The 12,691-nt window shown below is 45.8% G+C and overlaps 1 protein-coding gene across 1 annotated transcript; it reads right to left on the bottom strand.

The window, feature by feature from the left end:
- Positions 1-795: 795 nt before the first annotated feature.
- On the bottom strand, positions 796-10,442 carry LOC121926149 (lysosomal protective protein-like). The gene is made up of 10 exons (XM_042458859.1): positions 10,264-10,442; positions 9,994-10,105; positions 9,462-9,596; positions 8,941-9,099; positions 8,607-8,698; positions 4,903-5,089; positions 3,979-4,030; positions 3,246-3,252; positions 2,036-2,127; positions 796-878 (listed from the first exon to the last, which is right to left on the bottom strand). Exons 1-10 carry the CDS (start codon positions 10,440-10,442, stop codon positions 796-798), a joined length of 1,098 nt encoding a protein of 365 aa, XP_042314793.1.
- Between the last annotated feature and the right edge of the window lie 2,249 nt (positions 10,443-12,691).

The following is a 12,691-nucleotide window of genomic DNA, read 5'->3' as shown; positions in this document are numbered from 1 at the left end:
AAAATTTAAACCCGTTAATTCATGCATTCCCAAAGGAAGACAGAGACACCCCAAAGATCCCATGCTGCTTGACCAGTCATATAAACAGAAAGCTTACCTGCTTCCCCTTCCATCTTCTAACAAGTGTCTGAGTTGTTTGACGGGACACACTTTGATCGTGAGGTCAGTATATAAATATATAGATATATGTTAGATATATAAATAAATAAAATAAAATATTAGTTATGGTTGAGTTGGACCGGCTTACAGCTTTAATAAATGGGAAACCAATTAGAAAATGGAAAGAATGCTGTGAAGCTGTTATGAAATATTGTAAAAGGAGATGGATCAAATTGATGACAAATCTGGAACTCCTAAACTACACTGGGCTCTTCATCAGGGAATAAAAAAAACATAAGGAAGCTTCCCAATGCTACACTGGGCTCTTCACCAGGAAAATGCAACAACATAAATAAAGTTTAAAATGTGTGTGTGTACACACACACATACACACAGATTATATCATCATAATAAATATCCACTAATAAATGTACACATAATTGGAAACCAAAAGCCCTTTTGCTTTGCTTCCTGTGCGATCTGGATCGAGCATCACAAACGCCAGCAGATCTGCATGATTAATAAGTTTTAATAACTGTATATAGAAACATATATATAACACACACAGCCTCAGTTTGGCTTTACATGTGTTTACAAGGCTCATGCAGGGGATGTTTCTGAACAGGATTGCAGGACTTATCCCCCCCTCCCCCCATCTTTCAGAGTATTGTGAGTGATGGCAGTGGCAGGAGCGGATCAGACGTAGCTGGTTGCGAGAGGAGCATTCAAACATCTTTCAGAGCCGGCCGGGCTTGTACTGAGGTACCATGTGTCGCACCCTGAACAGTTGGGAACAGAAATAGGACATGACCGGTCAGTAAAAGCATATCATAAATAAATGGTGCCTGTCTGAAAAGATGACTGAGAAGATCTTTGCAAGGAGTTTTGCAAATGAGAGAACTCCAGGCACTCATCCAAATGGGCTGCTGCCTGTGTATTCAATGGGATTTGGGAGTCAATGACAAGGCTCACCAGACTCAGGGTGACAGGTGTCCTTTTCCAGGGACATGTCCTACATATTTCAATCATCTGTCCAGGAAGAATCCAAATCTCCATCTGAGCAACAGCTAACAAGCCCCATTGACTAAACTGTGTTTGTTGTTCCCTTGGAGAGATGCATTACTTGGCAGCCTGGTCCTTGCTGCAAAATACACTCGTCCCTCCACATTTGTGGCTTTGATTATTCAACATATTTTAAAGTCACAAAGCATAAACCAGTGCCATGCAAACCTGTGCAGAAAACACGCTTAAGTTAATTTAGTACAGAAAGGTCTCTGAGTGAGAGGTTATTTCAGCCTTTTCAGATTACACTCATCCCTCCAAATTTACAGCTTGACTTTTGGCAGATTGATTATTCACAATCATATTAATATGTTCTCTTTAGGAATAGAGGTCTCCAGGGCACCTCTAGGCAACTTTAACCAAAAGTGGCATGAAGGACCTATAGAGATCTCTAGAGAGAACACTCCACTAGGCATTGGTAGGTCCTCCAACCCAATTCTATGGTCAATGTTTGGACAGATGTTGACCACAGGTTGCACTGGAGGACCTAGAGATTCCTAGAGAGGTGTTATCTCAGGTAAAAAGAATAGTGTGTTGGTTATTGTGGTTTTCCACATTCGCATGGGTCCTGTGCCCTAACCCCAGCGAATGTGGAGGGACGAATGTAGTTAGCAGTGGCTATTCACTTTTCAAATGGCTGGAACATCCACGTTAAACATGTTTTTTAAAAAACAAGAAGCACTCTTGTTAACTTTTCTTTTCTAATCCCTTCCGGTTCTAAGGTGTATCATTACATTTCCAAAAAAAGCTGTGAGCTCCTAGTAAAATGCTGCACTCATTGATCAGGCAATACGTAAAGCAAAGTAAATTGGGTCTTCGATACCCTTCCAAAAAAATAACAGATCCCAAAGAAGCCTTGTGGATTGCCACTGACCTTCACAGTGAGGCAATGTGATCTTCTCATACTCCTTGAAAAACCCAGCAACCTGGTCATTGTAGTACCAGGGCTGGAAACCACTGCAGCACCTGTGGAGGATTGGTGAAGGAAAAAAAATAAGCTTTCTTGGTCTAGTCACCATCATGTTTCCTATCATGTTAACACACACACAAACTGAATATAATTCCTAAATCCATTTTAAAACAAGAGATTTTTTTTCCACCAGAAGAGTCTCACACCTGTCAACTGGGTATTTAAGATTAAATGTGGGCTCTGGCATCCACTGGGGTTTGGTTCAGGATCTCCTGGGATACCAAATCCATGGATGCTCAATTCCCATTCATGCACAGTGGCATAGTAAACGATGTCCCTTATATAAAATGGCAAAAATCAAGGTTTGCTTTTTGGCAATTGAATGTGTATATAGACGTACATACATATAGTTCAAGCCATGGATGGTTGAATCTGTGGATAAAAAAAATCCATGGATATGAAGGGTCAACCTTGTGGAGACATACATTTTAGGAAAATTGAGGATTAGATATTTTCCTCAGTATTTTTCAACGAAAGACAATAATACTTGTCAAAGTGGCAGTGCAGTGGGAAAAAGAGGAAGCTGCTTTAAGTTCCATTTTTTTTGGGGGGGGGGTATATAATAAAGAAGACGAAAAAAGGAGAAGGAGAAGAAAGAGAAGACAACTGGTATTCCAAATGGAGAGACTCCATCAAGGAAGCCACAAGATCTGCAAGATTTGCAAGATCTGAGCAGGACTATGGATGAGGTGGGACTTTAAGTCTCTCATTCATTGGGTTGCCATAATAAGTCAAAGACAGCAGTTAGAGATAAATGTATGGTGGGAATGGTGGACCAACGACTTAGAGTCTGAGGCCGAGAATAAGCCCAAAGAAACATAAAAGATATTGCAAGAGTCAAAGTTACTCTCTGTTCCCCTTGTCCCCGTGCAGCTTGCCCATCTCTTAGCTCCCCATTTTTCCTCCTGCCAAACCTAAGAGATTCCTTGGGTTACCACGTTCCCTCAGCTACTTACAGACTGGTTTAAAGACTGGACAAACTTCTCTCCCCCCAAGAAGTTGCACGCCCATGTCGACGTCTCCATTGTAGACCAGCGCTCGCAGGTCCTGGGCCAGCAGGGACTTGTAGAAAGGTGCCATGTCCTTGTACTCCCTCTTGGTAGCTGGACCTCACCTGGGAGCTGGAAGAAAAGCAGGGAAGGAGGTTGAGAGGAGACGGATGTGTGCGGTTTGGGCTAGTTCCAAAAAGGGATCCCTTTCCACTTTCTAGAAGAGGTGGCCACAACAACGACCACAAAAATCTACCTCTGAACTACTTCCAGCCTGCAACGTAGTGAGATGAACAGACTGAGCAGTGCATTTTCACTCTGGAGACCGAGAGGGCACTATCCCAGCTCAGCAATGAAAAGCCATTGGGTGGACCAGGACCAAGTCACACTCTCTCAGCCTAAGGGAAAGGCAATGGCAAACCTCTCGAACAAATCTTGCCAAGAAAAAACCCGTGATAGGCATACCTTAGGGTTGCCATAAGTCTGAAGCAACTTGAAGGACACACACAACCACAACAAACACCTAATGTGTTGTAATGATTGAATGTTGAACTACAACTCTGGACACCAGGGTTCCAAACCCCTTTCAGGCATGTCAGTCCAACTTTCAAGACCATTCCAGTTTGTGGCAAACCTATCACTGGATTTCTTGGCAAGCTTCTTCAAGACGGTCACGGGAAGAGAGCCACCGCTCCTCCGAAGGCTTGCTGGCCCAGAAGCCCTTCCTTCATCTCGCGCAGCCTTTGCCTCCCAAAGGCAGGAAACCTTCAGGCCCTCCACCTGCAGAGCTCCCAGTTTGGGAGGCTGCTGGGAATGTGGAGGGCCTGCCGGACGTCACCCGCGTTCAGCCAGACGTACCATGGCCGTGGGCGTTGATGCACGGTGGCACTCCTGGAATGGAGCCCACGTTCTGAAAAGGAAAACAGCAGGAGGCAGATGAAGGAAAATTACCCCAAACCCTTCCTCCTCTGGTGGCTGCACCTCCAAGGAGTATGTCTCCACCTCTGCACCTCATTGTGGTGTGATATGTCCCCTATTTCTGCCTTGGGCCAGATTTTAAGGCTTGAAGGACATCCTCCTGAATCAGACATCAGGGGATGCTGGGGGTTCCAAGCCACAGGGCAGCGCAGTTGTCAGAGTTTTACTCCAGATTTCAAAGGACCTATCCAAGTAGCTAAACTATGGTGTGAAAACAGATGGGCAGGAAAAAGTGGCTTTAAGCTGCCTTTCTGAAGCCACATTGAAACCCCACCAACTGCACCACCGGATCCCAAGGCAACTGGAGCGCTCATGTCAGGGCCACATGAATGGCTTCAAGCAGGAAGAAGTGGGAAAAGCTGCTTCTTTTTGAAATGGCTTTTCTCTGCATAAGGGCGCCTAGAAGGCACTTTCCTGCTGGCTTCAAGGCAGGTGTCATCTAAACGACCACCTTCAAGTCAGCCTGAAAAGCACCTCTTTTTGCCTGTTGTTTGGCCCCTTCATTACCCAAACAGCTCCAGCTTTGGACGCTTTGTTTTCAGATAGGAGCCCAGATATTAAGGTCCCTAAAGGGGAAAACCTACCTCCCACCCCACTTGCTATTAACACATTTTACATCCCCTTCTCCTTTATATGTAAAAAAAAAAAAGATGTCCTGGGATTTTGGGGATAATTATGGGATAAAATATAGAGTTCCCCCTAGCCAGCAAAGCCAAGAGGTGGAGGACACGCTGGGGAGTCTGCATTCGTCATCTGGGGCAGAGTGGGATGTATACTTCGTCCTCCATGCTACACAAAGGTTACATTCTCAGAGGTCACTTCAGCCTGCTTGCAACTGACCGGCACAGGGACGTTGAACTGGTATTGGCGGAAGAGGTTGGAGAGGTCGGCTTCGAACGGTCCTGGTAGTGTGCTCCTCCCCAGCAGGACGCATAGAGGTTGTATATGTTGAGGCCAATCCCATAACAGGACTCCATATGCTTCTGAATATCTTGGGATTAAACAAGAAAAGAAAGAGAGGAGCATTAGCAATGCTCTGTGTCCATGTGCCATGAAGGTGCAAGGAGGCATGCCCTTTGCACATCCAGAAGACATGACCCACAAGGAGATCTGTTAAAAGGCTCTGAGCTTCAGGTGAAGCAGATGTGCCAATCCCTGTCCGATGCTCTGCAGAGGATCTGCTTGCAGAGAAACCAGGCAGGGCCCATTTCCAGGACTCTCCATACACTTTTACCTTTTGTCCTGGCCACCTGCTAGTCTTGCTCAATAGAATACAGTCATTACTTTGATTTGCTGAAGGGAAGACGAGAGGAATTATTTAAGTACAGACGACTTTAGGACAAGGCTGGTCCTGGTGGCCAGATGCAGTCCCAGGAAGAACCCCAGCTCTGGGAAGGGAGGGAGGGAGGAACGGTCTTGTGCAAAGCATGTTAAATTTAAAGGAGAATTTAATGTAAGGGGCCTTAGGTCCATCACTCACAGCTGTGATGCAATTGCGTGTCTCTCATGGTCAGAGAAGTGTGCAGGCCCCACACTGCAGCAGTTTTCATTCAAGGAGGCACACAGGTGCAGGAAACAGAAAATAATTGACGAGTCAGGATAAACTGACAGGGGACATAAACTAGGAGAACAAGGAAAACTAGAACCACCCTATGGTGACAACCAAGGGATCCAGACGTCCGGTTCCAGTCTTGAAACAGAACAACCTGTACCCACAAACTGTGACAGGAATCTGGCCAGAAGTTTTACTAGAAAGAATGTTCTACAGCCTTGCCAAAGTTTGCTCAAGTTCAGTTCTTGTTTCTTGCCCTGCCCTCAGCCAGAGAAATAAATGGTGGTTAACTCTAAATGCTGAAGAAAAGATTCAAAGCACAGTGGAGACTGGACACAGCACTGAAAGTAATAGCATTTGAGCTCCTTCAATTGCCAATCGGTTAACCCTATGGAATCCTGGAATTTGTAGTTTGAGGAGGGACTTCACTGCTGGGACCAAGTCCCTAGCCAGCTACAGATTCCAGGATTCTATAGCCAAGACAGTTAAAGTGGGAACTGCTGTAATGTGTGTAGTGTGGCTCCACCAGGTTGTCAGCCCTTCTCCCAGGAGGAGCATCTTTGAGGGGGTGGTTCCCATTCGCCTATAAAACAGATCATGATGCAAATTTAGGGGGTATCGTTTCCACCAAGCCCAAATTAGATCTGCATTGCCCCAGAATCATCCCATAGAGATGTCAAATTTGAATCGGATTATCTTGAATAATTCGAATTATATGGCCTAAACCGGTTTTAAAAAAACAGTAGGTTTTAAAGCGAATTATTTTTGCTCCCGGGGTCTGCAATTCGCGGTATCCGAATGGGATGACAAGAGTGTCTGATTCGGGAACCTGGAGATGAGAGGAGCAGCGCTCAAGGGGCGGGCCTGGGGGTGTCACCTTTCGTTCTCTTTCTGCATCGCCAGCGCCATTTTCTTCAATTTGCATAGCCTTACCTCGGTGGATTGCAAACCTCCCCTCTGCTCCACATTCCATAGACCGATGTATGGGGAGAGCCATTGAACACCTTTAAACTATTATTTTTTATTTTTTCGCCTCTGCCTGAGCGCCTGAGCAGCAGATGGCTTTGCAGTACATGCCTGCTTGATCACCCCAGACAGCCCAGGGACAATGGGGAGGCAAAGGGATTTGGGGGAAGGGAGGCTCCTTCCAGAGGAACTATGGGAAGACACGGAGAGCCTGGACCACCCAGGGATCTGAGGGGTGGATCAGCTTTCTCTTCTCTCTTCCCCAAAGAGTCTCTCCCCACGGAACCCGCGCCTTCTCTCCTCTGATCCGATTTGCCAAGCCTGAGCTTGGATGCATATCTCCTACCACTGAACACTGCCTTCTCCTCCTTGATCCGATTTGCCAAGCCTGAGCTTTGGATGCATAGTCTCTACCCACTGAATCACTGCCTCTCCTCCTTGATCCAATTTGCCAAGCCTGAGCTTTGATGCATGTCTCTACCCACTGAACCCCACTGCCTTCTCCTTCATCTGATTTGCCAAGCCTGAGCTTTGGATGCATAGTCTCTACCCACTGAATCTACTGCCTTCTCCTCCTTGATCCAATTTGCCAAGCCTGGAGCTTTAGATGCATAGTCTCTACCCACTGAACCCCACTGCCTTCTCCTTCATCTGATTTGCCAAGCCTGAGCTTTGGATGCATAGTCTCCTACCCACTGAATCACTGCCTTCTGCCTGCCTTGATCCAATTGCCAAGCCTGGAGCTTTGGATGGCATAGTCTCTACCCACGAGATCTACTGCCTTCTCCTCCTGATCCAATTTGGCCAAGCCTGAGCTTTGGATGCATGTCTCTACCCACTGGTAGCCCACTGCCTTCTCCTCCTTCATCTGATTTGGCAACACACATGCACACAACACTAGATCAGATAGATAGATAGATAGATAGATAGATAGATAGATAGATAGATGAGATAGATAGATGTTTATACACACACATATGTTTATATATGAATACTCACACACACACATGCATATATATACACACACACACAAACATCATAGGTTATACACACATACGTAGTTGTGTGTGTGTGTGTGTGGTGTGTGTGTATTTCTAAAGTAAATTATAAAGTAACAACTTTTTTAATTTATGGGGGAAAAAAACTCATCTGTAGTTCAAAACCCATGTAGAAATAATACAGTTTGAGACCCCTTAATCTGCCCTGGCTCAGTACTAAGGAATTATCGGAATTGTTGTGTTTGGAGAACAGTGTATCCTCCTGGCCAGAGAGTGCTGGTGCCATAATAAACTACCATTCCCAGGATTCCCTAGCACTGAGTTATGGCAGTTAATATGGGGAAACACAGAAGAGCAAGGGGTTTAGGACAAATAGAGGCTCCTTCTAGTCTGGGGAGACACAACAGAAGAGCCTCAGAGGCAGCCGATTTCCATTGGCTGCCCCAAACCTCCCCCTGCCCCAAGACTTGTGACGTCTGAAGCCTAGGCGCTTGATTGACAGCTTGTGGACACAAATGGGAACGGGGAGCAAATTAATCTGCTTTAAAATAAAGCGATTTAAAATAAATGGGAACAAAAACAGGGTCTAAATGAATCGGGGTAATTTGCCCCTTTTTGTAACAGAAACAAAGGAAAAAATTTGAATTATTCCCGGAACATAATCCAAATCAGAATCACACCAATGTAATCCGTTTTATCTGCCAAGTGGGAACACCCCCTGAAGCTCCAGGACCATGAGACCTTTATGAGAGCAAGATCTCTGCAGGCAGCTGCTTTGCTTCCAAGATGTCACCTGGAGAGGACAGAGAGCCTGTTTTGGGTTGGTCCCATGCTGCGTCAGTCATTCTTGCATTTGCCTGATGAGCTATAACTAAAGTACATCCATTGAATCAGTGAGTCAACATGTAGTTAAATCACATTGATCCAGTAGTAAGTCCACTCTAGTAGGGACTAGCCATAGGGTTTAAGCCAGTGTCTCCTTCCCTACTCACTCGTCTCCAAACACTCCATGGTAGTAGCCAAATTCCATCAGTGTCAGTTCATTGAGGGCATAGCTCAGCATGCCATTGCCAACTCCAAATCCCTGCGACAGAATCAGATAACAAAAGATTATTCAGTAGTGGTATTGTTAGTAAAGGAAGAGAAGGAGGAAGGTGGTAACACATGAAGGTGAACACTGGAATCACTAAATGAAAAGCTGTATGCAAAGGGATCTTGCAGCACCTTTGAGACTCGCTGGAAGAAAGAAACTGTGAGCATGAGCTTTCGTGGACTTGAACCTACTTCCTCAGATGCATGGAGTGGAGAGAAAAAATCTTGTTTTACCTTCAGGTTGATGCTAGCAGATCCTTCCGCAATCTTGGACGTCAGACTGGGGACGAAGATGCCGCCGTAGCTTTCCCCAAAAACATAAAACGGGTTGTTGGCAAAGTTGGGGAATTTTGCAAAGAAACTCTGAAGGGCCTGGTAGTTGTCCTCAGCCACCTGAAGTGTGATGAGAGAAAGAGAGGCCAGAGGCAAAGGAAAGCTGGTTTGTAAATGACCCCAAAGCAGACAGGCTGTGGCCAAGCGTCCTTGCAAAAAAGTCTACCACAGGGATTCCAAAGCTTTGGTTTGAACTTCATTTCCCAGAAGCCCTGGGCAGCTTGGACAACAGCCTGGAATTCTGGAAGCTGAAGTCCAAAACATCTGGAGGAACAAAGTTTAGCCTACCACCTTCTGAGCTCTGCTGTGACCACTAATAATACTGCCCATCCTCCCTGAGACTGCTAATGCTTTTCCCATTAAGCCTGTCAAGGCTTCCCCAAATCTTCCCATCACGAAATGGAGGAAGGAGGGTGACTTGCCTGGCTGTCATCAATGGTGGTGTCTTCAGATGTGGAATAGGAATAGCCAACGCCAGCTGGGGACTCAATGTAGAGCATGTTGGCCACCTGGTTCCAGCTGCTGGGGTTCAGGTAGAGGGTGCCATCGCTGTTCAGCTGAAACAAATCAGACAGAGAAGGAGGACCTTTGAGACGGGAGGAGACAGGCTTCACCTCAGCCTTTGTGGCTCCTTCTCCTTCTTCCCTGGGTTTTCCATAGCAGAAGATGCCTCCCAGTCCAGCCCCAAGGATCCCAGTCTCTTCCATTTAGAGAAGTCAGATATAAATGGGTGGAAGTAGGGTGGGTCTGAGAGTATGTGTCCACACTACAAAAGTATGCCAATTCAATGGCCAGACTAGTTCCACTCAACATAATCCTGCAAATGACATAACATCACACCTCTAAGTTATTAGTGGGGTCTGGCAAAAAATTAGAAGCTCCTTGTGAAACTAAATCCCAGTGGACCCATCAACTTGGCCAATAGAGAAGCAGAGGAGCGACAGGCAGACTCACATGGAAAGGGCCGTTCTCGGCCAGGAAGCCCTCCATCGAACTGCAGCCGGGACCCCCATTGAGCCAGAGGACTAGGGGGTCAGTGGATGGGTTGCCCTGGGACTCCACAAACCTTGAGGGGGAAGAAGGGGAGAGCATAATGCATGGTTGTGATAATCAAATGCTCCAACCACCACACCACCCTGGTTCTCACCTACGGCGTCTGCCTTCCACCTGTCCAATCCTGCCCTTCCTTCCTGCACATGGACTCCCAAGCCCTCCTCCACTTACCAGTAATGGAAATACTGGCCAGGTCCAGCCTGGAGGTATCCTGACCATTGCTGGAAGGCTGGCATCTCAGGCAAGCCTGGCAAGGAAGTGATGAGGTCCGGAGAGTATTGTCCGGTGCTTGGACCAAGGAAGGCACCCAGGAAGAAGGCCAGCCAGATGGCCCTCACTCTCGCCACCATCATGATGCTGTTTACTCCCCAAGTTGCCAATGACAGACTTATATATACACCACGTCCGTCCTGTTTGCTGTTCCAAAAGCCAACCCCACAGCCGTTTGTTTCTTGTTCCCTGGAGATAGTATTGCTTGTTGTACCAGTCGGGTGCATGATCCGAGCATGGCTTGTCCTGAAGGACCTGCCAGCCTGGAAAGGTCGCCTTCATCTTGTCTGGTTAATGGAGCCTGAGATCAGACTGGCCCAGTCGGCAAAGTCCCTGGTTTTAGCTGTTGTTGTTGTGTGCCTTGAAGTCGTTTCCAACTTATGGCAGCCCTAAGGTGAATCTATCATGGGGCTTTCTTGGCAGAAACCTTCTCCAGAAACTGCCATTCTCTGAGGCTGAGAGAGTGTGTCCTGCCGAAAGTCACCCAGTGGATTTCATGGCCAAGCCAGGATTCAAACCCTGGTCTCCAGAGTCATAGTCCCAATGCTCAAACCACCCTGGCTTTAACGTAATATATAATCATGTATTGTGGCAATACAGTCAGCCCTCTGGTACATGGATTTTTTATATATGGATTCAAGCTTCCACTGTTTGAAAATGTTCAAAAAAGTTTTAATTTCAAATATCAAACCTTGATTTTCCACTTTTTTTATGGGACACTTTGCTATGTCATTATATTTAATGAGACTTGAGCATCCACGGATTTTGTTATCCACGGAGATCTTGGAACCAGACCCCAGCATATAACAAGGGTCCACTGTACTATTATTATTATTATTATTATTATTATTATTAAAGGTAATACCTAATTCTCTTTTAAATATCTAACCATGGGGTGGGTTTTATACTGGGAGGGTGTAGTTATGGTTTGGTTTTTTGGGGAGGGGATTGGCCTTTTTAACATGTTTTTAATTGTTTTAAAACTTTTAAAACTATGAATGGTGCCCACCTGCACTCAGTGCCAAGCCCCCCTTTTTGCTGGGCAAATCTCAATATCTGGAAAAACTTTGCTAAAGCCCCGGAGAGTCCTTCGTGTCACTGCCTCCCTTTGCAAACAGCTTTGTTGGAAATCTGATAAGCCACCTGGAAGTGCAAGGTGTTTGAGTGAGCTCTTGTCTCATGGAAATTATAGACCTCACCTGCTCCCTGGCCTTAGATTCGGTATTTGAAGTCCTTCTGAGCAATTTCTTATCAGGGCTGAGATTAGGTGTTTTTGCAGCCAGACGTTATATATTTAGAAAGTAATAGCTCCAGGACTAGTGGTCCTAAAGCTGTAGTAACAGTGAACAGTATCATTTCAGACTATTTCTAGGTGTGGAAATTTAATTAACTCGAACTTGACAATAATCTCCCTGTCCAGATAAACCTGCAACCCCCTTTCATTGTGGAACTGCATTTTTGAATAGCTCTGGACTTCTGTTTATTTGCACTTTAATTCTACCTTTTCCATGTGAGCTTCAGGTGGCCCACATAGTGGCCTTCTCCTTGACCTGTGGCCATTTTTCACCACATCAAATTAATTAGAAGTTATCCAGAAGTCACAATCTTTATTGTAATTGCTATTTTTTGCTGTGACATTGTCCCTTTAAACCTCCCCAAATCCCAGGCAACATAGATTTGAAACATGAAAGGGGGGGGGGGAGGTTAGCACCTGAAAAATAACACAGACATAATTATTTTGATATTTAAAATGACTTAACTGACCTTGTGAGGTCTCTGACCCACTGCTTTGTAAACATGAGAATGTGCTACACCATGCATGGCACCCTGGAAGATATGTATTTTAAGGGAGCCCTGCTGCCAACCCAGAACTTCACATTGACCTCAAGAGAGAATCATAACACTGGGATCCCACTTTATCTGCCGTAGTGCTATCCTATGGAAACCTGGGATTTGCAGTTTCCTGAGGCATAAAGAAAGAATCCTCTGCAAGAAAGCTGTAGTGTCTGACCACAATACAAGTATGAAGTTTCTGTAGGATGCAGCCATGGCCGCTGAAGCAAAATCAATGTGCTATAACTGTGTAGTGTGAAAGCCATGGCATAGAAGCAACCAGGTATTACTCTGCTCTGGTTAAAGCCGCTTGGCTCAATAAACCAGCACCAGAAGCCACCGGAAAGGAACGCCTCTCCTTCAGCACATGAATTTTGCGAATGGCACCATAGTGTTGGGCCGAGGGAGAGAAGACAACAAGGGGTTGTGTGAATCTGGTGCCCAGGAAACTCCCTCAAATGCATTTGACCATCCCTCCCTTTCCAAAGCATATAGA

Source organism: Sceloporus undulatus, chromosome 1 (assembly GCF_019175285.1).
Source record: "Sceloporus undulatus isolate JIND9_A2432 ecotype Alabama chromosome 1, SceUnd_v1.1, whole genome shotgun sequence".
NCBI classification, from domain to species: domain Eukaryota; kingdom Metazoa; phylum Chordata; class Lepidosauria; order Squamata; family Phrynosomatidae; genus Sceloporus; species Sceloporus undulatus.
This window is presented reverse-complemented; position numbering and strand designations above follow the sequence as displayed.